This window comes from Drosophila yakuba, chromosome 2L, assembly GCF_016746365.2.
Source record: "Drosophila yakuba strain Tai18E2 chromosome 2L, Prin_Dyak_Tai18E2_2.1, whole genome shotgun sequence".
NCBI lineage: Eukaryota > Metazoa > Arthropoda > Insecta > Diptera > Drosophilidae > Drosophila > Drosophila yakuba.
In genome coordinates, this window is record NC_052527.2 from 1,695,029 (window position 1) to 1,720,819 (window position 25,791).

A 25,791-nucleotide genomic window follows, 5' to 3' on the forward strand; every position below is an offset into this window, starting at 1 on the left:
ATTAATTCCACAAATGGAATTTCGAATGGGATTGCATATTAATTTTGATCAGCGATGGTGTGGCAAAAGTTTAAATTGTGAATATTTATCTTACGGCTTGAAATTAAAATATGTTTGCCCTTTTGATTCAAGTTGTAATTCCTTTAATGAGCGGAGTTATCCTTTCGATACTTTCAGTTTGTAAAAGTGAGTTTGTATAATTTGTAGAATTTTAGTAGATTTATAACCTGTTCAGTGCAGTTGCACTTGGTGCATTGAAGTGGTCGAAACTGCTATTCACTCGATTAAACCCCTTGAAAACCTATTGATATCACTCATATATTCAATACGTTTGCCAGAGTTCTCGAAACAAAAAACACTTGGTCTGAAAAACTATTGATGGATGCCCAAACTCGCACAGACGGAAAACTAAAACCTTTTATCAAGATAAATAAAATGAAAAACGAGTGGGCGGAGGGAGTAGAGGGGTGGTTGAAAAAGCTGGATGCGACAAATGCAGGCAGAAAAAGAAAATGAAAATGGGAAAACCCAGACTCGACAGCATATGTGCAGAGATGTATGGGAAGAGCAGGGAAAAGCGAGGGAAAGCCGCCTGCTGAAAAAGCCAATGTGCAGTGTGTATGCAAAAAGGGGGTGGTGATAGTCTGTCTCCCTTACCCACTCTCTCTCTCTCTCTCCATCTCGCTCTCTATGCGCCCCACTCACTCTGCGCCCCGTCTCGCTCACTCCCAACTGCAATCGTCGAATGTGAAATAAATTAAAATATTTTTATCTACACTCGTGCACGTAGCCTGCAATGGAAATTGCCAAAGTCAGCTGAAAAAGTTTTCCCAAGCTCCGGAGTTTGCACCAACCCTCTGCGGCAGTTTTCCCATCACCCACCACCCACCGACCGACCCCCAACACACTCACACATTTCCTTCTCGCTTTTCCAAAGTTTCGCTTCTGCAGACTTGCATTTTGGCTACAAACAATCTTCTTTTTTTTCGACTTTTTCCCATTTGTTGTTCGAGAATTATTGCTGCATCGCGCTGAAAAAGGGTTGCAACTGCAGTTGCTCCTTCCTTCCCTCTCTCTCGCTCTGGCTGCCTCTGTCTCTGTCTAGCCACAATTTGCCTACTCTTTCTGGCGCTGTGTCGTCTCTGCTTTATGGCTTATGTGTATGTACATATGTGTTGTCTGCTTTTTGGCGCATTGCACTAACCGACTATAAATGAAATGCCGCATGACGGCGCCCCATTCTCCCCCCTCCCCCTTTCGATTTCCTCCGTTCTCGTGCAAAAAAGTGAAAGTTCGTGCTGCTCCTTTTTTGTGAGCTCCTGCAGGGGAGCAGGACAGCAGAGAGAGAGAGAGAGAGAGCTGGGGCAAGAGAGGGAGAGAGAGTGGGTGGGTGGTGGGGAGAGGGGCTATTGTGTGCTCTGCACTTTGCTTTGGGGTTGCACACCCCCCTTTTTGGGCCAAGTGTGCTGCAGTCGAGGGTTGTTGTATGTATGTTTCATAATGATGACAGCCCGAACTCCTGATGCTGCCCCATCGTCAGCAACGCGATGATGATGATAGCGCTGATGATGATGATGATGATCATGATGATGTTGGTGGTGGTGGTGGTGGCGATGATGACGTTGCAGGGTATACAACCCTCGTGCAATGTTGTTGCTCATTGATTTTCCTTTTTTGCCGCCCGTTTTTCGTTCGCCTGCTCCTCTTTCATTTCGTCCGGGGAAAAGTTTTTTCCAGGCAACAGAATGCATTTTTTGTGCGCCGCCTGCAGACAATGCGACAGACAGCGGGTGGAAAAGGGGGTGGCAAACGGGTTTCGCAGTCGGTGGTGTGCTGTGTGTGTTGTATGGTGTATGGTGTATGGTGTGTTTGCCTGCATAGAGAGAATTCATTTGGCTTGTCTGCGTCTGGCCGAAAAGTCTGGCAAGGAAATCACAGACGATAAGGAAATGAGTGAAAATTCATTTCAGCCTGCACTACCAAACCTCGTACCCCCACCACCCCCTCCACCATTTTCCGCTGTAGTATTTCATAGTATTTCTCTGTTTTCACCATTTTACTACGGCCAAAGTTTCTTGGCCTGACACATTCAGCCCGGTTGTGGCTATAATTTGCCTGCATTTTGCTAACCAACCCCCCCGTTTTCTGTATTTGAGCAATTTATTGCCAGGACATCATCCTTGTCAATGGCTGTTGGGTTTTGCTCCTGTTTTGCTCCTTTTTGTCGAGTTTTTTGTTTTGCTGTTGCTCGCACAACTTGAACTCAAATGAAATTTCTTATCTCCTTTTTTTTTGTTGCCTACAATTTTTCATTAGGACTTCTATGCTGTCCTGCGGCAGTTTTCTCTAGTTAATTTGTGTGATTTGCTGCACTGACCGAGGGAAAATGGGAAAAAGGTTCGGAAGCTAAGAAAAAAGCAATTAATCACCAATCATGTTGGCTGAATGCATGGCGAATTGCAAATCTTAGAGGTAGAGAAATCAAATCTGAAGAGGCACATACTTCTATGAAATATTCAGTAGTGAAACATTTTCCAATTTGAGTAATAATTATGCCATCTGCAATTTGCAGATACGAATCCCAAGACGGTCCACCAATGAAAAGGGGAAAGAAAGGTGCGTTTGGGGGCAGTGTGCCACCCACACAGCGACACTAAACACTTTCGACTTGGCTGCCAAAATGTCATAACTTTCGCTTTCGTTTTGGCCGCGAGTTTAACCCCAGACGGCCCCCACTCCCCCCATTTCGCTATTCCGACCCAGTCCGAGTCCGATTCCGAGACTCGACTCGCGGATTGTCGCAGCTCCAAGTTGCACGCAACCGAACAGAAAGAATAATATGTACAGAATGTACAGAATGTGTAGACGAGCTGAAATAAAAGTAAAAGTCATGGGACAAAACACATTTTTTGCACTAAATTGCATGCGACATTCGCTGTATTTTTTTGTATCTTTTCGCCTTTTGTCATGACAAACGCTGTCTGGAACAATTTGAGTGTGACTTTGTGTGGATATATGAACATATACAGTTGCGAAAAAAATAATAGCACCACCATACCTTTTTTTGTTATTGATCAAATAAATTAAGGTTGAGGTACCGATAGAACCAAATACTGATTTTTCGCATAATGCTAGATATTTTTCCCATCCAAAAATGAAAAAAAAAAATTTTAATTGTTTATACCTTAATTTTTTATAATTTTTTTTGGGCGGCAAGGTCTAAAATGAGGCGAAAAAAAAAATAGCACCACTATCGATTTTTTCAAATAATCAATAATTATCGAAGGATTGCTTTGGTAAAAAGCATGTGGTTATTAAACTTGACACTTAATCTATTATTTCGAAAATGATTTTTAAAAAATTTCCTTTAAAAAATCATTAAAATGGGACGTGGAAAGCACTGCACTAAAGAAAAACGTGACTTGATCAAAAAACTCATTTCTGAAGGAAAATCTTTTAGAAATATTGGCCAAATCCTTCAATACTCAAACAAAATTATAGGAAATGTAATCACCTACAACGAGAATCCCGAAAAACGTGGGAAAAAACAATCATTGGGCACCCATTTCTTCAAAAGGCTAGTGCCCGAGAGCAAGAAGGATCCATTTAAAGCTCCTACCGAACTGAAAAAGGATCTCAACATATCCGCAACAGTGCAAACAGTTCACACATGTCTAAGGGAACATAGTTTAAAAGGCTGTAGTCCAAGGAAAGGTCCTTTTTTTAAATGGGAGACACATACCCAAGCGCATTAGGTTCGTCAAGGAACATTTAAATTGGCCATGCGAAAGATGGACGAACTTTTTATTGTTAGATGAGAGCAAGGTGGTTTTTTTTGGTGGCAATGGATCTTGATCGAATGTAAGGCGCCCTAGGAACACCGAATATAAGCCAAACGACACAGTAGAAGCAATTAAACACGGCGGATCCAGTGTAATGGTATGGGCATGTTTTTCTTACTATGGAGTTGGACCAATACATTGGATAAAACCATAATGGATCAGCATGTGTATGTGGATATTTTGGAAACGGTTATGCTACCCTTTGCTGAATATGATATGCCGCTAAAATAGGTCTTCCAACAAGACAATGACCCCAAGCATACCAGCAGGAAAGCCAAGGAATGGTTCCAAAATAGATCAGTTCATGTTCTGGAGTGGCCTGCGCAGTCGTCAGACCTCAATCCCATCGAAAACCTTTGGTCGAATATTAAAAAGGCAGTTGCAGCTTTTAAGCCAACTAATAACGAAAGCCTATGGACCGTGATTAAGGAGTCCTGGAGCAATATAACCCCAAAACGGTGCCAGGACCTGGTTGACTCCATGCCAAAGCGTTGCGCAGCTGTTATTGGTAATAAAGGATACACTACCAAACACTAAATTAATTGGATCGGCGTAGTTTTAATATACAATCACTTGTTATTAATGAATTTGTTACTGTTAAGTTTATATTTTATGTTTAAAGCATTTTTTATGAAGTGGTGCTATTATTTTTTTCGCCGTTTTTTGTCATTTTTCATAAAGTTCCTTAAATAAGTTAAGAATTCATAGAACAATTGTGATTTTTTTTTTATTTCCTAAAAAGTGAATTGTTTAACCTTTCTAAAAAGGTATTTCAGATCCTTTTAAACCCAAAATTGTAGGTAGGAGACTTATTCAAAGTTTTACTGGGCAAGTGGTGCTATTTTTTTTTTCGCAGCTGTACATATATACATGTATACATAATGTAGTCAACCTCTTTTTGTTGCTACTTGTGGGCGTCTGGAAGTGCAAAAGAAATTCAATTTCTTCACCCGTTTGTCTTTACTTGATTATTTGCCCGCTTTCAATTGCTTTCATAATCATTTGACATTTTGTGGATAAATTAATAAGGTGGCTTTGTTTTCTATGGTTTTTATCTCAATATTTGGGTGGGCGATGTGTAATGGTCACGATAAAAATATACAGACTTTAATGCGGGGGCTTGGTTTCGATGAAAGTTGCTCAGATATTTATAATATTACTTTGAAATATGATTAATGCTGGCTTCAAAGTACCAACAATTGTATGCATAACATACACTTTCTATGACATCTTGGTGGCTTTTCGTGTATTTTCTTTATATTGATCCAAATAAGCACTGTTTTGCATACAAATGGTGACCTTCAAAGCGTTAATCTGCTGACAACATCCATAAATTTAAAGAAAACTCTTCCTCTCTTTTATTCCACTCGCTTTTATGTGAATGAAAATAATTTTATGCAAAACCCAGATACGCACACACACACACAAAGTGTGAGAAACCTCCGAGTAACTGTGTCTGTGAGTCATGTAAAAAGTAAAATAAAAGAAAAAAAAAAGCGGACGGGGAAAGAAAAAACCGAAAAAAAGTGAAATGAAATCAAATTTATCTTGAACTTGAACTTGAAAAATGAAAATGAAGACATCGAAGAGCGTCGACAATGTTTAACGTTTTATGGCCTCTGCTGGTGTAAAACTGTGTTGTTTAACATTTATTGGATTTCATGCTGCTTTCCATGTGTGTGTTCATACATATTTCTTTAAAGACTATTCAAAAATGTGTTACCAGAAATGTATGAAGAGAAATAAATACTAATAATTATCGCGTCGCTAGCAAATTGCAATTAATTTGCTACTCGCATTTTATTATTTTTTCTGTGTCCGCTTGTCGTGAATGTCAGCTGTCTCAAAGTCAGCTAAAATATATAGATATATAGATGTATACATATATGTTCGACTTTGAAGCGCTGAAACTGCAATAACAAACGATAGAAATAACTCGTATTTTTGCAAGGGGATTTCGTGAGGGGGTTAACTGCGCAAAAGAACATTGAATGCACACAAAATGTGTTTTAATGAGATAATCGCCGAAAAACAAAAAATGGGTGGAAAAAAGTTAATCGTGACAACAATCGCTGTGGCAACTGAATAGCGGCTAAAAATAACCGAGAGTACATGCGAATACATTTCCATATATAAGTCTGGGGATCGGAGAGTATAAGTGGATAATGCATGTGCAAAAAAAAGTTCGGTTGCACCGCCAATGAGAGAGCACACAGTTGAGCTCGTCATTTAGAGACTTTTAATTAGTTTAGCATGGCCAAGTTTAATTGGATAAAATATATGAGTTTCTAGATTTACACATAAACAGCCAGCACGCGCTTGAGTTATGGCACAGAATGTAGTTTATATCTGCGCGAAATAATAATAAATAAATACTATTCGCTAAAAGTCAGTATCTCTTTTTTTAAGCAAGTATCTATCTAACTGGTATCAATTAAAATCAGAAATCAGCCAATGCGTTCATTATTAAATGTCAAATATCGTAGAGGCAATCAAGACAATAACAAATTCTTAACGCTTCCGTAAATAAACAAAAATCCAGCAACAAATTCGACGTCATCAGATGAAGTCAAATGAATTGCGGATAAATAAAGAGGCGAATAAAGTGACATAATGGAGCAAATAAATATGTTTATATACCAATGGAAAATACTCTGCTCTGAAGGGGATAAATAAACAATTTAGAATTTAGAAACAATTAAATAAGAAATTCAAAACTTAATTTAAGATCCAAGTGATCCTCTAGTGTGCTGGCCAAACTAAGTGCTCTGCTAAGTTGGCAAATGTATCTGTATCTCTGCCATTGTATCCCTATCTGCCTTTGTATCTGTATCTGTATCCGCGCTCGCACTCGTATCTGTATCTGCGGTCTAACTGTTTGTGGTTTTTTTTTTGCAGCTCTTGCTCGCCTCTTATTATTATGTATTAGCATTATTATTTACCCGCCTCTGTTTTTTATGCGTCTTTTTTGTGGAAGCAGCGTGGAATGGCAGATTCGAGGAATTGGGACACTTGTGTGCAGTGCCAGCGGATTGTTGTTGTGTCTGTTTCAAATATTTTTTTGCCGCTGTTTGCTTCCCCTTTTCTCGGCTTTCTTTCAATGCAAAAAGACTGGCAAAGTGCTGTTAGTTTCTTTTCTTGCGAATTTTTTTTGCGCGTGTCCGTCAATGTCAAAGGGAACAATTTGTTTTTATCTTGAATTTTGATAGTGCGAATTGTTTGGGAAAACATTTTGACTAAGCTGCACTTGATTTTGCAGTAAGTTTCCACTCATCCCATGCGGCGGCGTATGATTAATATTTTATGCGAAACTCATTCGCTTCCGTTTTTCTTGTCCAGTTGTTGCACTTTATCGCAGTGAGACATCTTCTTCTTGGTAAAACTTAAAATGCTGAAAAAAGAGCAACAAATCGTTGTTGCTTTCGGCTTTATATACGTGAAACTTGAAATGCGCAAGCAAAAATACCCAAAAAATAAAAAAAAAAATCGCGCAAAAACTCAATTTGGCGAGCAAACAAATACACTCAAAGATTGCAACCAAGGTCACTGATGAATAACAGCAAATGCGCTGTTCTCTCCATATATTTGTGCCAGTCGGTGGAGATCTCCACATGCAGACCGCGCGAGTGGGAGCGAGATGGGTGGCAGAGTGCGACAGAGAGGGGTGGAGCCCCGAAATGCGTTCTTTATTTTTCCTTCGCCTGACTTTCTGGGTTTGGCGTACAAAGTAAATAATTTGTTTGACAGGGAATTTTTGTCGGGTGGCGTCGGGGGTGTTCGACGTCAGTTCCACACATAGATCCGCCTCGAATACACTGAATGCCCGCTGTATTTTATTTTAGTTGAATTCATGTGTGCATTGTCGTTCTGTGAGTGCGCGAATCCGACTAGAGTTTGAAATCCGCTTCGTGTCGGCAAAGTAGCTAAGAAGTTTGCATTTGATCACTCGTAGAACAAGCAGGTGTTGTGTTTTTATAATAATCATTATTCACTGGCATTGCGGAATGCACACAAAGTGATCTAGCAACCTTGAAAATTTCCATACTGTTTTTATATCCAAATATAATCAAATTATATAAACCCTTCTTGAAAGCCTTGTAACATTTTACATACATTTGTAGTGCCCAACAGGGGACATAAGAAAACTGGCGCCCAACGTTGGACATCCAGAGCATAGCTTTAGCTTTAATTCCCACATAATCGTGGTGATCGCAGCGCAATAGATTCCCAACGTTTTGCATATGTACATCATGTGCATTAATTGCTTAATTGACTCACATTTTATTCAATTCGCTCAATTTCGTATTCACTGCCAAACACTTCAGCGCACACACTCGCACACACACTCTCCTGTTTGCCGAGATCCGAGTTCGCGGAGATCTCCAGAGAATTATTCTCACCTTTTATGCATGCGCGACTAATTCCTGGAATTCCTTTGACTGACTAACCCAAAAGTTGTTGTTCTCACACGCGCAGAATACAAAAGACCAGAAATGGCGCCGAATATCCTTGAAAGAGGCAAGGAATAAAAAAAGCCAACAAAAAATCAAGCAAAGTTGTCGGCGCAGTCGCAGGCTGCAGAACCAACAAAAACAACACAACTAAAACGGAAAAGATAAATCAAAAAGTAGCCAAACACACTCACACTCACAGATGCAGTGCAAAAAAAAGCGAAAAAAGAGAGCGAAAAAAGCAAGCAATAAACAGTTGATCCGCTTTTTGTCTTGTTTTTGAGCAAATAACTGCATTTGACCTTGTTTCGATCTACCTTTGTATGGGTTAGCTTAGAACAAACAAGCTACACAAACACACACACTCAAACAAACCATACACACGTGTGCCAGAGCGAGAGGGCGATAACATGCTGTGTGCATGCGAATTCATATTTGCGAATTTTTGGTGCTTGTTTGCTTTGCTTTGCCTTTTTGCTGCGCACGAAATGGGGAACTAAGGAAAGAGAGGGGCAATAAAGTGGCCAAGTGTTTTTTCTTGGCTAAAATATTGGGTCTTCCCTTTGGGGATCGCTGATACCAAGCATTGGAAATAAAATAAATTTTAAAATTTATTTCATATTTTATATCTCTGTTATAGGGTATTTCGTAGTCTTGATAAATGGACTTGTATCTTTTTGTATATGTACATACATATATTCTTTGCATTCAATTCAGTTGCGCATGGCATTATCAAATTTAAAATAAGCAAGAGAACTCCCACCAGAATTCACTTTTAATGGGATTTATCAGAAATGAACCCCCTATCTCTCCCTCTAACTTATTAGCGCTTTCTTTCTTTTAAGCTGGCCAGTTCTGTTTTGCTAATTCTTGTTGTTCGGCCAAAAACAAAAATGAAGGCAAACCGAAATGTAGGTTAAATTTACGGAAATTGCGACGAGGGCAGACATACATACATATAGAAAAAGTATCTGTATCGGTGTGCGTGGTATAAAAATATAAAACAGCCATAAGGCAAAAACAAAGCACAACAGATACGAACTCAGATAGCGCAAATAAAAGTGGTTCTTGTTGTTGTTGCCATGCTGATGTTCTGTTTTTAATTTCTGCCAGTGTATGCGTGGATTATGCAATAAGCGAACGCAGAGAGACAAGTAAGATAGCCCAATTGTGTGTGACTAATCATATGAATTTGGCTGCAAAAAGGTGCAGAAATCAAGATACAAGTGCTTCAGTAGATAGCAAAGTCTTACTAGTGACTTATCTCTTATTGGAGTGCGCAAAGTGAACAGCTCAGGCTCGCCATTTGCGCGCATCCAATCGGAATGCATTCATTGCGGGGGAGCGAGATGGTTGCACGATCGCTGCATTCTTCTCATTCGCTCTCTTGCGGCTCTCTCGGCTTCGTTGCTGTCGTTGCAATTTCATTTCGCATGCGCTTTCGGCTTCGTGCATTGAATTCCAATTCGTCGGCTGGTTTTTTGCACACACGAAGTGGCTTCGTGATCGATTCTTCGGATCTGCATTGTTCTTATTGGACGAAGCAATTGGAATGCACTCGTGTGCAAAGTTTATATATATTTAATTATAGAAATACTGAGTACTTATTAGTTCACTTAAGAAATCCTTAAAAACAAAACTAATCATTTTTTCGCTTTCTTTGCAGGTAAATACTTTCAACCTCCTGGATAAAATAACACCCTTAATAAGTGGTAAGACCCAATAAGATTTAGTATTTTCAGAACATTCTGCTTGTCATGGCTCAGTTGCACATAGCACATGCCACGTCATGGGCAAACAATTCCGCAGTCTAAAGTGCGTTAACAAACTTAGTAGACCACCCCCGCCCGCTTTCAATCACAATAAAAACCAGATCCATCATCTGAGCAGATGGAATGGGGGGGAGGGGGGAATTGAAGCCACCACCAAAAGCGAAACTTCCTCCCGGCTTTTGGGATGCCTTCCGCTTGCAACCAAAACAAGAATGCAATTTCAGAAATCTCGGCGCCGGAAAAAGAGGAAAAACATCCTTAGGGCACGTGCTGATAATGAACCCGACCCTTTGCTGCATGCACAACCCCCTTTTTTTCGAGTGTTAGGGGTAGCTCCTTGCAGTCCTTGGTCCTTGGCCCTTGGTCCTAATCCCCTGACTGCAGCCCAGCTGCTGCTGCTGCTGCATCAAAGGATTTCGCATTCGATTGGGCTGCGTGGCGCCCAACCCTCGAGTGCAACTGCAACAATTTTCAGCAGGGTTAATTAAGCGTTGCGTCTTTGTTGCAATCGCCACGAATACTTTTCGTTAGGGGTTGCAACGCGCGGTAAGCTGTCCAAATTGCCAATGTGACAGACGCTGCGCGTGTGCTGCCTCACAACTAATTGCAGTTCCTGTTCAGGAAATCCCAACAAATACAAAAAAGTAACCCGAAAGGATAATGAAAAGAGTTGGGCGAAAAACGGGTTTTGTGTTGTGGCCAGGAGTTTTCGTACAAAGTTGCTTTGTAGTGATGTTGGTCGTTCGGATTCGGAAATGTGAGAACTAACTGCAACACGTAATTTTTTGGATTGACAGCGCTGCATAAAAATATAAACAGGATTAACAAAGATTTAAGTAACAAATCACACGTAAGCTGTTTGGCTTATAGATCGAGAATTAGTGGAGTTTATCAAATTAAAGTTGGTTCCACTCTGGTGAAGTATGTGAAGCTCGCACCTGAAAGTTTTGCGCCTTGGAAAAGTTTCTCAAGCAGCAAACAATTTGTTGTCATGTCCGAAAAAGTCCTGTTGTTTCCCTTTCTTATTGTTGTAGAGACCTAGGGAAAATGGACAAAAGCAATCCTGTCGAATCGACTCGAAATGTTGCTGCCTCAATTTGACACATTTTCAATAGTCACCCTAGGGGCTCCGTTTTTCGCCCCCCAATTTTCCTCGCCAACGCTGCAGCTCCCTCATCAATCTGCAAGGGAAAAAGGAAAGGAAAAGGAAAAAGAAAAACATTTATCCTGTGATGCCTATGTACAGGAGAAGGAAAACGGCGAGGAAAAGCCGAAGGAAGAAAAAGTCACGCCTTTTCGGGGAAAACTTTGTTGCAACATTTTGTTGCCGCCTGTGCTCAATTGCCGAACAACAACAACAATGGCACGAAGGGCATGCTGGTGTCCTGAAGGACTTTTTTAATAACAGGCGAAAGGAGAATTTAACTTTTGTTGCTTACGTCATTGGAAATGCTATTTTTTTTGGCAAGTGCGTGACTTTTTTGGGGGCAGTTCTGGTGGCAGAGGAAAAAGTCACTTTAATGACATTTTGTTGTTACAAAAAAAAAAAAGGATGAAAGTAGGAAAATGTGGAGTAAGGGAAATTGTGCAGTTCAAATAATGTTTTGTAAAAGCGCTTCGCTGGAAAAATATTTAAAACTTCTTGTTTGTGCTAGGAACTTTAGCAAGAGCTTTAAAATAGCTCAGACACTTCTGCAAGTGTACCCACCTCCCCAAGGACCTTCCCCCCCCACTTATCCTTTCTCGTTTTTTGCGCCTTCCTTTGCACCCTTGTTGCTGCTCTCCCCATTCACTGCACGTCCAATGAAAATGATTGTGTATACGCCTCAGTGCCCCGCGGCAAATGCGTGCGGCATGAGTAATTAGCAGACGCAGGACACTCTGCAGGATATACACACGCACACACACCCACACACACACATAGCCATAGCTGCTCATAATTGCCTAATTGCGTTAGCCCAAAATTATGCTGCATTTTTGCACTTCAAAGACGGCGTGGAACATTTTCGGCCATCTCACGCTCACGACTTTCTCTTTCATTTCATTTCATTTCGTTTCTTTTCATTTCATTTGATTTTTTTTTCTGGCCAAAACTGGGTGACAATTCGCTGCACAAGTGCGTGACAAGGAGTGCGTGAGCTGGTGTGTGTGTGTGTGTGTGTGCGTGTGCAACCCCCAAAAACGCACGAAATACATATAAAGTACACATCCCACCCTTAGCTGGAAATTGGGCCCGCAAGAAAATTGATTTTTCCGCAGTTTTCCCGTTTCCCGGCTGCAGTCTGCGTTTTATGTGCGCTCCTTTTTGGAGTCCTGCGAGTGCTTTTCGGGCTCTGGATCTGGATCTGGATCCTGTGCGGCTCATCTCCTTGGGGTCCTTGTACATAGGCATAAATTTTGTGCGTGTCTGGGTGGGAAAGGTGTCTGCAAGGGGGGGAGTGGTGGGTGGGGTGGGGAGGGGCAGGATACTGCGCCTGTGCGTTTTTCGTATTGTTTTGACACTTTTACTCGAGGTGATTTGCAGCAGCATCTGCAGGAGTGAAGAGCGATTTAAAGTGGACGAATGTATTTTCAGATACTTCATGGAAAACTTTGAAGTTGAGCAGAATCTTTTATGTTTTCCAACGAGTTAAAGTAACTAAAGTTTATGAAGTACATTCAAAATGTAAACAAGGAGTCAATATCCTTTGAATATTCAACGATTATTGGGATTCCGTAAAAAAGGTTTTAGTATTCAAAAGAAAAGGCCTCATTCTTTCACTAGCCTCCAATTAATATGTACATAAATATTTGAGTATTCATATTCGTCATAAATTTGTACAAACGTATTTTAGCCAGCGTCGTTTTTTTGCATTCAATATCTGAAATAATTGTTGTTTTTTTTTATTTTTGGTTCCGACAACCCTTAACAAGTTGTGCGTGTGTTGCCACGCCCACTCGCCGAATGAAAATCACTTGACTTTTCATTAATAAAATTGGCAGCAGACGGCATAAGAAGGGGAAAGTTGTGGAGTCCGTGGAGTTTCAATGGGCGAGCTTATATGCATCTGATACTTGCTTTTGCACAGAGAGCCCAGCATTTGAACCCTTTTTTCATTGTTAAATTTCATAAATTTTTTTACGGCCATTCCTGTTTTTTTTTGTTCGCTCTTTTTCGCTTTTTGGCCGCGTCAAGTGAGACACGCAGAATGCGGCTTACCGAGAAGTGAAAGGTTCCGCGAGTCGCGAATTTCGGAAACTTCTTTTCAAAAACAGCAGACCCAACTCACAACACACAACACACACATCCTTTGCTGCAGCAGCAACCCCGAACGAGATTCATTAACAAAAAATGAAATGCTCGGAACATAAAAAATTGTTTTCCATACGCATTAATGCAGCAATGCGTAAGTAAAGAACGTAACAACGTGATCGCGGAATGGGAAAGTGTGGTGGCCAGACTTGGCTATGGACTATAAAGCCATGTGGAATAACATGGGGTAGTCCTTCTTGGGATTTGCCAGTCTCTCACATGCGACAAGGAGCTGAAAATTATTTATTACTCCCTTTTCAGGGACTATTCAAAAGATTGATTAACGGAAATGCTGTTGTTTCACGGCAATGGGGCGGCATAATTAATTGGGGAATGGTCACGGCCTGAAATGAGCTTAAAGAAGTTTAAAGCAAAGTAGTGTTAGCTTTGTTTGAATTTGATTATTGAATTGGCTTCTCTCACTTGCCCCATAGCTTAGTTATCCAGCCTTTCATTAAACATGTTGTGGTTGCTCTTCGGCAATCGCTTCAACATCCATTACCAATGTTTGTTTTCAACTTTAGGCCTAGCTCCACCTCTCCACTGTCCATTGAGTACGCAGCATTTATCCCCCAACTTCGCCGGGATCGCTGTTCAAAATTCAATGAGCAAAGTGGCGCATGGACGTTGAATTTATTGAAAAATCATGATATGTAACCATCAAATAACCGCAGGAAGGGGTTCCAAAGGAGGGAGCAGGATTTTGTGGCCGATAGCCGGCGAGTCTGGCCAGAAACCGGGTCCTGAATTTTGCCGCTCGAGTTTGAGTTTGATTCCGAGTTTTCCAGTTTTCGAGTCTGAGGCTGAGGCTCGGTTGGCATCGTCTGGCATGCAAAAGCGTCGATACGACAGCTTGACTGAACTAAAACCGCGTTGCCAATGCTAGACAAAAGGCCAAAACACACACAAGGAGCTGGAAAAAGGGGAAAATGTAGAGTGGGCAAAAAGGGATAACGGCAGAGAGGGAGAAAGCGAAGGGGGAGGAGACTCACGCATGTTGGCCAGGACCAGGACGAGAACCAGGATCCGGACCAGGACGAGGACCAGGAAATATGATTTTTTCGTGCTTGTTGAGCAGCAGTTTTTCCGAGCAGGAGGAAAATGGCTGGAGCCTACCTTGCCTTGCCACACGCTGATTGACGTGCCTTTTATTGATGCTCTTGATTGGTTTTTACCTTTTTACACAGACATGCGGGCGGTGGCCTCCCCTTTTACTCCACCCCCTCCACTGTTTTTCCTTTAGTATCGCAACCACCCGCCGCCCACCTGGTCGTTAGTTCAATATGTGCGTCGGTGTCTGGTGCCACGCCTCCCGGTTATGATTTTTATTACAGGTGGGAGATGAGTTGAGCCCACGGATGATACAAAAAAGCGTCGTTCCTCTGATGAATTGCTGCTGGTCCTCCGTATTTGCCTAAAAAATGTCCGCGCTTTTCAGTTTCCCTCGGTTTATTCTTTCCTTTTTAGCGCTGGGCATCGTTGTTGGTTAATTTTTTATGCACATAGAGGATTATGGAGGAGGGGAAGGGGATGGGGTGAGCTTCAAAATCTATTTGCGTTTTTAATCAAATGTTCAAATGTTGAACGCATATCGCTGCGCATCGCATAGGCATCTACGAATATCCCTTGGTTTGTTTAACTTGTATATCGTAATTGCATATCTCCTAAAAGAAATAAAAGCGAGCGAGGGAAATTGACAGGCCAAACAAACTAATCAAATGTCTGCCATCGTCCTGCGTCTATCGTCACTTCCGCTTCCGTTTTTCTCTTTCCCTTTTTGAAAAGGACAGCTCATCCTCGATTTGCTAATGCTTTAATCCTCGCTGCGTCCGCGGTATCCTGTATCGCCTGTATCGCTTGGATATCCTGGCTATCCTGCTCCTGTCCGCGTGTATTAAATCGATGAAGTATTAACGACTTAATTGCATGTTTGGCGCACATTCTGCACTGACCCTCGCACCCTTCGCCATCAGAAGTTTATGAGAAATTCGTTGTTATCCTTACGGGGCTAGCGGGAGGCGTTGCAGTTGAGTCCTGCGGCCGACGTTCATTTCGGGAAATGCGAATTCGATTAAAGTAATGACTTTTTGAGTAGTCCTTTGGGGCGTCGAAGTTGGGCGAGCTCAGGTGTTTCGCTTATAAAAGGAAAGAAAGGCCTAAAAAGTTTCCAAGAAAAAGGTTATTTTATTATGTGAAATCATTTTGAAATTACCAAATTCAAATGTGGGTTGAAAGACTCGGTTGGATATTGCTTAAATATGCGTTAGATGTTCCTTAAGTATCGCTTTTAAATTGCAGGCACTTGAAGTTCCAAATATAAGTCCCACCTTCTTGCAAACTTCCAAACTGATTCATGTGCACTTTTTAGGCCTTCCAACCCCTGAAACAAAGTCCTTCAAAAGCCTACAGTCTTTGGTACTTGTAATTCCAATCCAATCCAATCCCCACTACCGCGTGAGTGCAAAACAACAGCAGCTTAACGTACTAATTGACAGGCAAGCAAAAATATTTACGTACTCAAGTCCAAACATTCTAATCAATGCACTGCGAGGGACAAAGGATCGGCCCAAAAAGGAGGCAGTTGCGCGTGGAGAAGGAGATACTATATATGTACATATATAGTATAAGAGGGGGATGGACAACGAAAACGAAGCCTTTCAAACAAACAACAATCGTTGGGGCCAGTGAGATTCATCAAAGCGACTCAAACCAGGAAGTGAAGTGGGTCCTCGGTGGAAACCTCCTCCATTCCCCGTCCAAATGTCAAAATGCGTCGAAGCGAACATCATTGGATTTGTGATTGAACAGAAATTTCCATACATTGAGAGCGTCGCTCTCTTCTTTCTTTTTTTTGCCGCTTTTCCTTTCCTTGCACACTGCCCATTTTCATTTAGAAAATGCATGCTGGAGTGATAATTCCAAATCGGCAGTTTGAGGACGGACAACCTTCATTAGTCCACGTACTCTACTCCTCCTGCCATCCTCTCGATTTGCTCCTTTTTTTTCTGGCTTTTTTCATTTTTGCTTTTTTTTACCAGGGAAATCGAAAATTTATATTTACGGAATTGTAAGTTATGCACTCGAATGATTCTCGCACTGTGAATTGTCTGTCAAATGTCGCGACAGGCAGAGTTTCCCCGCTCGCTCTGTTTCCCAGAGTGGTTTTCCCTGTTACCAAAAAACCCACCAATCCTCCCCAAAAACTCTGTGATTCGACATCACATGGCATCCTCGTCGAGCGTTCAATAATTGTGTAAAACGCTTTCAGTTTTACATTTCAATCTTAATTTAGTTTCTGGCATAACGTTTGCTCTGCCTTTCTGACCGCCGGACAAAGTCCGTCTAAAAGGGGTTTTGTCCGCAAAAAATTACGAGGGGGATGGTGCATGGGTATTTACGGATTTGTTTCGAGGGGCAGGCAAATTGTTATTTTTGTTGTTTGCCATTTGGCCAGTTGATCTTTTGGCTAATGAAGTTTGTCATTGAGCTTTATTTAATTTGCTGATGATGCGAATAAAACAACAGAAGGCAAGGGAATGGGCTTCAAAAGGTTCGATTCCAGATAGGCTAATGATTTTTAAGGCACAGAATAATTATATTGAATGATTGTATTGCGGAATCTTGTAAATGCAATTCCTCCCAGATTCCCAACTCCAAACAGCATCGCTTCAGTGTTTCCCTCTTGAAATGTTTCCGTAAAAGTTTGACACTTTTCGATTTCAAGATGACAATTTGAGCTGTCACACGCAAGGCTCAATCCATTGGAGTGGGTTTAAGTGGGGGTAGTAGAGGTCACTTCTTCAATTGCCCACCTGCAGCTGTCAGGTTGAAGCCACCCGGTTTACCCAACCCCTCTGCAACTTTCGATCTATCTGCAGAATTGCTTAAAACAATTGCGCATACGACGCGTGGGCTGCGTGAAAATTGCAACATTACAACGTGTAGGAAATCGCAAACGAGGGACTCTAATTTGGTGGAGGATGGGTGCTCAGTCTGTACTGTCCATCGCTCGGACGTTCCTGCCAGTTACCTTTTTGACATTTGATTGAGATTTGTTATCGGCGAATTCATCAATGATATATACAATAAAAATACACACGCAATGCTGCAAACGGCGCAAACGGGGGGATGGTTTTTGTTTTTTCGCCCAGACCGAGACACAAAAACCACCCAAAAAGCTGGAAAAAGTGGAGGCCTGGACCATGGACCATTCATCCTGTGGGTCTGTTGGTGTCTGCTCCTGGCCCAGAGTGCTGTGTGGCAGGGGGCGGAGGGGGGAGTGGCTGGGCCATAGTTATCGTCCTGGACCAGTGACATTTCTGCCCAGGCATTCAGCTCGTTCAGCTCTGGCTCCAGCTCCTGTGTGTTACTTCTATTAGATTTTCGCAGTGCCAAAAAAGCCAAAAAAAAAAAAGAGGACGTAAAACTGGGCAAGCAGCTGTTGTTTGGACCTGCCCATGGCCCACTCCACCTCACTGCACGCTTTTCCCCCGCAGCTTGTTGTGTATTTTTGCAATAAAGCAGGGAAAAGCAGGCTGGGATAGCAGAGCTGGCCATGCGTACCTTTCGATCCTTGTGTGACATTTGAATTCGGCAGAGAGAACACTGGACTTTGGGGTGTGGAGTTCGCAGTGGAGGAGTGGGAGCAGGAGGAGCAGGAGGACTTTTCTTTCACATAACTTTGGCGGGACACCCAGAAAACCCACCCACTTGTGTAGGCCAACGTTTGCGTATCTATTTTTTAATTTTGCTGACGAGGCACGAAAATATACAAAACGCAATTGTTCCAACGTCCACAATGCATTCCACTAACTCTCGGTGCTCCGTGTGCGGCTCCTGTTTTTGTGTCCTGACATGTGTGCGTCTCATGCTGATAAGCAGTGGCGCCACACTCCGAAAGGCAGGGGTGGTGGGGGGTGGGTGTTCCGGTGGTGGCCAGGCTTCCACCCAGGATCTCCACATCTGCAAAAAAGAGAGAAATGCCAAATGAAAAGTTAAACTGTGTGACGCGCTGGCAATGCTGGAGATGGAGCACCAGAGCCAGGATGTTTGATTCCAGTTGGCGAGTTGGAGAAAAGCAAAATCCAACATCCTGCATCCAGCATTCAGCATCCTACCTACCAATCCCTTAACCCTTTGTTGGCATGGCGTGATGAATATTTACTGCGTGCGCTAACTGCTAACTACCTACAGGTATTCCCATTTTTTGACATTTTTAATTGGGTTTGAGCAGTCGCCACCGCCACCAGTCCACTGCCACTACGACCGCCTCAGCCACCAAGGGGTTAAAAGGACTACAGTTTTTGCCACTTTCCGCTTGTCCGTCGCGACTTGTTCGCCATGATTGAGTGCCCGCGAAACGCGAGGTTTCGATTTCAAACGTAACTTAGCCCTCTATTAAAGGCAAACTCTAAACTCTCTTCGAAAATAAGTCATTAACATGCCGCATATGACAAATTGACTGATCCTAATTGAGTGTTTATGATTGATACAGTAGAAATAAAGAAGATTTGTATGCCTTTAAATGAATTTATCAACTAATTTGGAATACTTCTCTCTTTCTACTTACAGGTAGCTATGCTTTCTGTGGCCAGCCAAGCGTTTTCCAACTGGGGTCAAAGCTATCATGTCTGTGAGTTTAGAATAGAATACAAACAGTCGCCCTCTAATTATGTTTCTCTAACAATAATTAATTTGGGGACCCATATGAATCTTTTACCTCATATTCGTAACTGTAGAAGCTACCAAAAAATTACACTTTGTAATTGCGTCAAGGCAAGCGTATCTTCAAGATACACATTGTTTGTACTTGCACTGCATCAACACAACAGCTTTTCTTCGGCTGCCCAGCGAAGCGTTTTAGTTGTTGTGTTAACTGCTTTGCTTGGCCCTTTTGATGGCAGCTCATTTGTTTTTCACGGAGCTGCATTTCAAGTTGGCTGCATTTTCCTGCATAGCTAATTACCACCATCGCGACACTGGAAGTCGCATTGGAAAGTAGGTTAATTATACTTTAGAGAATAATAGGAGTCGTTTTGGAAAAGTATTTTAGCTTTAAGCCAATCAAACTTGTTGCTGCCAGTTGCTGCCAGTTTCCTTGGGAAATCCCATTGCAATTATGGCTATAATAACCACTCGAAGCGGAAAGGCGAAATGCCAAGGAAGTTACTCAATTTCGCTGTTTGCCCGTTGCACCTGACTTCCACCCGCTGTGCTTGCTCATTTCACAACTCGGCTAAACCACCGACCTGCCACGCCCCCTTTTCCTTTCATTATGCAATATGCAGAGCACAAACACATCTCGCTTTGATGTGTACCGACTCCCCGTGGCGAAGTATTTCACAATTTCCCCAAACTGGCGCTGTGAATTATGCGACATTTATTCTTGGATCTCTCGACTGCACATCTGCCGGCGTTTCGCTATTATGCGGACATGTGTAATATTATGGCCGATGGCGAGGATAGCAAAGGATATAGGATATGAGGGGAGAGGATGGCAGTTTCCCTGCCAAGATCTCTGGTTCAAGAGCTGCTGTCACGGCCATCAACTGGAAATAAAAAGGGGGAGTGGCAAAGTGCTGACAAGCGGATTTCTTTTAGTCCTGCACCCGAGCTGTCATCGGCAACTTTTGTAATACGATGCGGTAATGTTATCAAATCGCCTTTCTTGGCTGAATCTTAATGGCAGGGGGGCTATCAGTCTATGGGTATCAGTATTTGGATATATGCAATCGAGATGAATCAGGGTCACAAGTTGGAAAGTAATTAAAACACGTAGGTTCTCGAAATTCCTTCAAAAGTAGCACATATTGTTATGAGTGTAACAGTAGTAACAGGTTTATATCGTTTTCGAGATATTTCATTTGGCATTTCCGATTGCATTATGCGGCTTGCTAGAGAGAAGACAAAGTGGTTTCTATAATATGCGTCATTTGCCGGAATTAATTGCCATTCGAAGCGAATAAGACTGTCGAAAATAGACGCGTAGTTGTAGCCACACACATAAAGATACAAAAGTATATGTGTGCGCGCAGCTGACCACTTGAGATATGCTGCACTCAACGCACAAAAAATGTGAATCACGGAATCGAATTGACGTTTTGTCCAAATAGTGCACAAGGTCAATTAGTTGAAATGCCATCAAATCAAGCAAATATAACAATTAAACATTCGAGCTTCGCTGATGGCAATTCAAAGCTGTTTTGGTTTATGAGCGTTTCGGATTCAGAACTATCGAGAAGATGAATGCTGCATTAGTTGCGCAATTTCCACTTTTATTTTTCTGAAAGTGCGTTGCTATTTTGGACAACAGTTGAGGATCAACCCTCGACCTTCCCTCGGGCTACAAGTCCCCGATCCAGATATGTACTGCCTATATACTGCCTCTTCCTGCCCAACACAAAGACGATTCCGAAGGAGCTAAAAAGCAGCTTTTATTTCATTTGTGTGTGCGTTGTTCCTGGAACGCATATCCTAATGTATCTGTGTTTGTGAAAAGGATTTACGCCTTGTTTTTTTTTTCTTGTACATTTCGCACATATCTGCGGCCTTTGTTGTTGTTTGTTTTGGAGGCAGATAGGTTACCACCAGATACAGATACAGATACCTGAGCTATGATTTCGCCTTGAGACTGCCATTCAGGTGCGTTTTCTGTATATGTACTGTACGTGTGAGGAGCCTGTGTATTGTGTATCTCTCAGTCCGAGTATCTGTATCTGAATGTGAACAAGACGGGCATACGATGTGTACTATTTGATCTATTTGTTGTGCCTGGGCTTTTTACCCTGTTCTCCTTTCACGCTGCTTGGAGCCGAGCATTTCGTGTAATTGAAAAAGCATTTCAAATGCAGCTGCGTAAATTTCATTGCGTATTCCCTTTTGACAACAACAACAATGGCAGCATTAGGATATGTGCTCGAGGTGGTTTCCAAAGTACAGTCGAGCCCAAAGCCCAAAGCCCAAAGCCCGAAGCTGTCCAAGTGCAGAAACAAGGATGTTTTTTCAGGAGGCAAGTTGAAGAAGTTGGGGTTGTTGCTCTGCAGGAATTAAAGCAGAAAGATGCCGCAACGCACGAGTGACAGTAAAAGTTTACTGGATTATTTATGTGACGAAGAAAGGGGGCGGTTTGCTGGATTTTTTACTTAAAACTTAGATCAACTTTAAAGCAACTGCCAGTATCTTTCTGTTACGACTCCTTTATGGCATTTCAAGGTACTCAAATCTCTCGACTTAAATTGAGCAACTGCTTCTTGCATTGCTCTATAAACCCCGAATCATGTCGATCAATTTCACCCAATCCTTAAATCATTCCTATCCCCCAAGGGCATCCCTTTGACTTTCCCTTGCGCGCCTGCGAGTGAATTCCATGTTGCTGGACTCGAAAACTGCAAACTTCCCAGGAATTTCTTAATAGCTTTTTACCGATATCTTTTTTATCCCCCTTTTTTTTTTTTCCGCTCGAAGCGAAACCGTTGATTTTGATGGTCAAGAGAAAAAAAGAATGAATTAGAGAGAGGGGGGAACTCGACTGCTTTTGGCAGCTTCCACAAAAGTTGCGGGCCGCATTTTTCTAACGATTAAACAAATTCGAAGAAAACAAACGCATCCCATGCAACGACGCAGGGCAGCCTCACCTGCAGTTTCCAGGAATCGAGAAAGGATGATGGTGGGGGGCAGAAACCGTAGACGTGGCCAAAATCACAGGAGGCAGGAGTCAGGAATCAGAAAGTTGTGTGTTCACGCGCGTTGCATCAAAACCTTTGGAAGCGGCGGCATTTTTGACTTGGCCAGCCCAGAATTCTCAGAATTGAATCGTATATCTTGTGATTTTTTTTTTCGATTTTTTTTTGCCTTTTTGCAGGGCCGTTTTCGCTTCTTTCTAAATGCTCGATTAATTTCTAATAAATTGGTCGGAAATGCTGCAGGCCAAAGATAGAGTTACCAACACAAATGCGATGCAGTTTATGCTTTTGGCCAAGAAAGCCGCATTGCCTCGCATGACTTTTGAAATTTGAGTTTGTTGGGAACATATTTCTCGGAACTACTCGATTGGGAGCTAGGGAGGTAGGGGGCACATATAATCCTACAACAGATATGATTTAAGATAGATTTAAGGATTGCCCTTTGCAACCTGCAGTCTGGCTGCCTTCGGATTTTCCAGGGCAGAAAGCAGGCACTGGATTTGCCATCGGTCTCCCTGTCAAACGCATCGAAACCGAAACTAATCGAACCAATATCATTTTCGTCATTCTCATTGCAGCATTTGGCGTGTTCGGAGTCGGATTCAGTTTTGAGATTCGGTGCTCTCACAGTCTCTGGTTAAATTTCTATGCCAACGCCAACGACAAAAAACTTATCAGCTACGATTGAAGCAGCAGCAGCGGAAGTGATTAGAGTACCGGAACAATTCGCACCGAAATCGGCGAACGTAACGACGAGAACGACACTCAAGAAATTAACTAAACAATTGCAAAATTCCCTTTGGCTAAGGATTTGCAGCGGCCGAATTGCTTTTATGCTCTGCTGGCAGCTACAAAATTCCACGAAATTCCATTTTGGCAAACCGAAAACAAACAAATCAATTCGCAGAGCAGCTGAAAAACAGCAGCAGCAGCAGCACCACCACCATCACCAATACCCAAAAATTGGAATCATTGGAAAAAGTCGAAAACAGCGTCGTCGTTGTCGCCGTTCTGGCGCCGTTCGAACAGCTTGGATCCTGAGAGCTAAGGACACCGATACGGACAGAGATACGGACAGGGATACGGACAAAGATACGGTCACGGCCACGGATCGGCACAAAGGTATAGCACCACTGCTGGCACCATGGATCCGCAGCAGCAGTTCTGCCTCAAGTGGAACAGTTTCTCGTCTAACTTGGCAATAACATTCTCCAATCTGTTCAAATCGGATCTGCTGGCCGATGTCATATTATCCTGTGATGGTAAGTGATTTCTACTAAACTGACAGTTAAGTCATAGGTCATAAATCATAAATTAGATATTTATTTTCCTGCTGCTGCTCATGTTTATGTTTTTACTTTTCGCTAATAAGCCGCTGCGCCAGAGAATCAGACATTGATTTCTTTTTGCTCTGTTTGAGGGAGACGCGAAGTGGAAGTGACTTTTATGGCTTGTCTCGTCCTTGTCTGTCAGCCACATCCCACCCATCATATACCAGCCCATGCCATCGAATCCAACCCTCAGATGTTCCTAGCCCGCCTGTTGTCTGCTAGTTCATTTACGGCCTTTTACTACAGTTTTTATGCCGGCTTATTAAATGGCGAATGAATGCGGGCAAACCTATATAGCAGCTTTACATGTACAATGTATATACTTTTATTTGCACGTTTGCTATATACATATATTTATTCGGGCTTTTGACTGAGGTCAGTTATTTGGGAGCTCCTTTTTGTGTGTCTGATTTGGGACCCTTGTTAACCTTATTTTCTTTCCCTTTTGATTTGGGCTTAAATATTTTTCGTCGCCGCTTGCTTCTCGGGTGCTTATATGTCGGAGCATCTTGGCTTATTTTTATGATTATTATGTAGCGTATGTATGGCCCTTTATGGCTTCTCCCTTATTTTATACATTTTCTTCGAGCTTAACCTTGGCTTAAAACCACTCGCTTAGCCGCTTGTTTCCTGCTTTCATTTAAACAAGAATTTCCAGCGAACTTTAAGCATTTCCATACGCCATGTGTGCGTAAGTATGGATTTTTGTTTTTCATTGATTGAATGAGTGGGAAAAGCAGAGCTGACTGGGATTATTAGGAATGGCTGGGTGTTCGTACGCAGACAGCAGCCACCTCACCCATTCCAAAAATCAAAAATAAACCCTAGACAAATCCTGAAACCCTTTTGGCTTCCGGTTCCTCGGTTGCCGTTGTCACTCATATCAATCGAAGTGGTACTACTTTTGATTAAAATTTCGAACGTTACACCCCGGCACACAACAGCACTCGCAGCCTTTCCTCTTTTAACCCTCGGCTTTGACTGTTTTTAATTGTGGTTTTTAATATTTCTTTGGGGATAGCAGCCTTTTAGATGGACTCCATATCCATCCAAATTTTTTGGATTCTGCATTTGTTATGTTTGATTTGGCTCCGCATGACTCTTTTGTCCATTTGGCAATGAAGCATTAAATATTTGCCCGTCTGCGAAAACAAAGGCAAACAACGTATGTTTTTTATTGTTTTTAATATTCATGTGGATATTTCAAATTGCGTTTTTTATACAATTTTCCCCTTTTTCCTTATTGTGATTGAGAAGGATGCATTCATTGAGTTTTGGCTTGGGTTTCGGGGCGTATTTAACACTTGAGAAATGAGCATTTTTACACAAATGAACATTTGCTTCGCCTTGGGCTATTTTTTAAATGGGGTAACATGTAGAATTTCAAAGAGGAGAGATTTATATTTTTGGGGGTTTGAGTTGATGAGGGATTTTTATCTTAGAAAGAAATGTGAAATCAGACGACTTTTTCCACTAATCGACATATTTTCCCAGTAAACACCACGTGCGAGTGTTCGATTAGATTAGATCACTAATTGTTGACCGTAAAAACAGTCGAAAAACTATGTGTACTTGAGCCGATGTTATTGCCAAACTGCATAATAGCCAAAATACCCCAAAAGTAGCCCCAAATCAAAACAAATTGCGGAGTAAATGAAAAAACGAACGCCAAACGCAAACGCAGAACGTAAACAAGCGAAGCAGCAGAGAAATATATATTATACACACACATAATGTCATTTCTTTATCAAGGCCAGTCCATACAGACATATCGAAGTGAATTTCTATAGTAATATGTGTGTGCGGCTTTTTTGCGCTTTTATTGTGGTGATTGTGACCCAATTTCTGTTGTATCAAGTGTTAGAAAATCCAACCAGCGAAATAACACAAAAAGTACGCCTGATACATAATCGCAAGAACGAATAAAAGTTTTCTTGTGTTCGGGTAAACAAAGAAACAAATGGGCACTGTGTGTGTGGCATATGTTAAATGCAATTTGCGTAGTCTGCCGTATTAATCAAGCGATTATATAATTCCTCTTCGGCGAGAGCTAATCAGTGACGACGCAAATCGCGCATACGCCGCGTACGCCTGAATCACTTCCGAGAGTGCTTCTTGTTTTGTTGCTCTTTTTCGGGGCTCGTGCAGTGCGTTTGATTTTGACCTTGATGTCGTTTTCATTTTCATTTCCCCGCCCGTCTTGCCCCACAAACTGCGTTTTCTTATCGCCGCTTATCAGCTGGCAAGCGCTGAGGCAAGAATTGACACAATTCGGTTGAATTCCATCGAAATAGACTGCACTGCGCGATAAGCCAGCCGAAAAAAAAAATAAAAGGAGAATGTGTGGGGTGAGGCAGTGGGCTAATGCATTTGCTTACGCTTCAGCTGCTACAGAAATTTCATAAAGTGCCACGGGGAAGAA

The 25,791-nt window shown here is 42.0% G+C and overlaps 1 protein-coding gene and 1 long non-coding RNA gene across 2 annotated transcripts in view; one reads left to right on the plus strand and one right to left on the minus strand.

Annotated features, from left to right (window-relative positions):
- The window catches only part of LOC6526439 (zinc finger protein chinmo), a 41,140-nt gene that overhangs the window by 11,179 nt on the left and 4,170 nt on the right, over window positions 1-25,791 (plus strand). The window contains 1 exon segment of the mRNA XM_002087522.4: window positions 22,617-23,300. Coding sequence (XP_002087558.2) covers window positions 23,183-23,300 — 118 coding nt within the window. The 5' untranslated portion in view covers window positions 22,617-23,182.
- Window positions 18,071-22,606, minus strand: LOC120320551. Its single transcript, XR_005560047.2, has 2 exons — window positions 21,991-22,606; window positions 18,071-18,319 (listed from the first exon to the last, which is right to left on the minus strand). It is a non-coding gene; the product is annotated as an uncharacterized LOC120320551 (long non-coding RNA).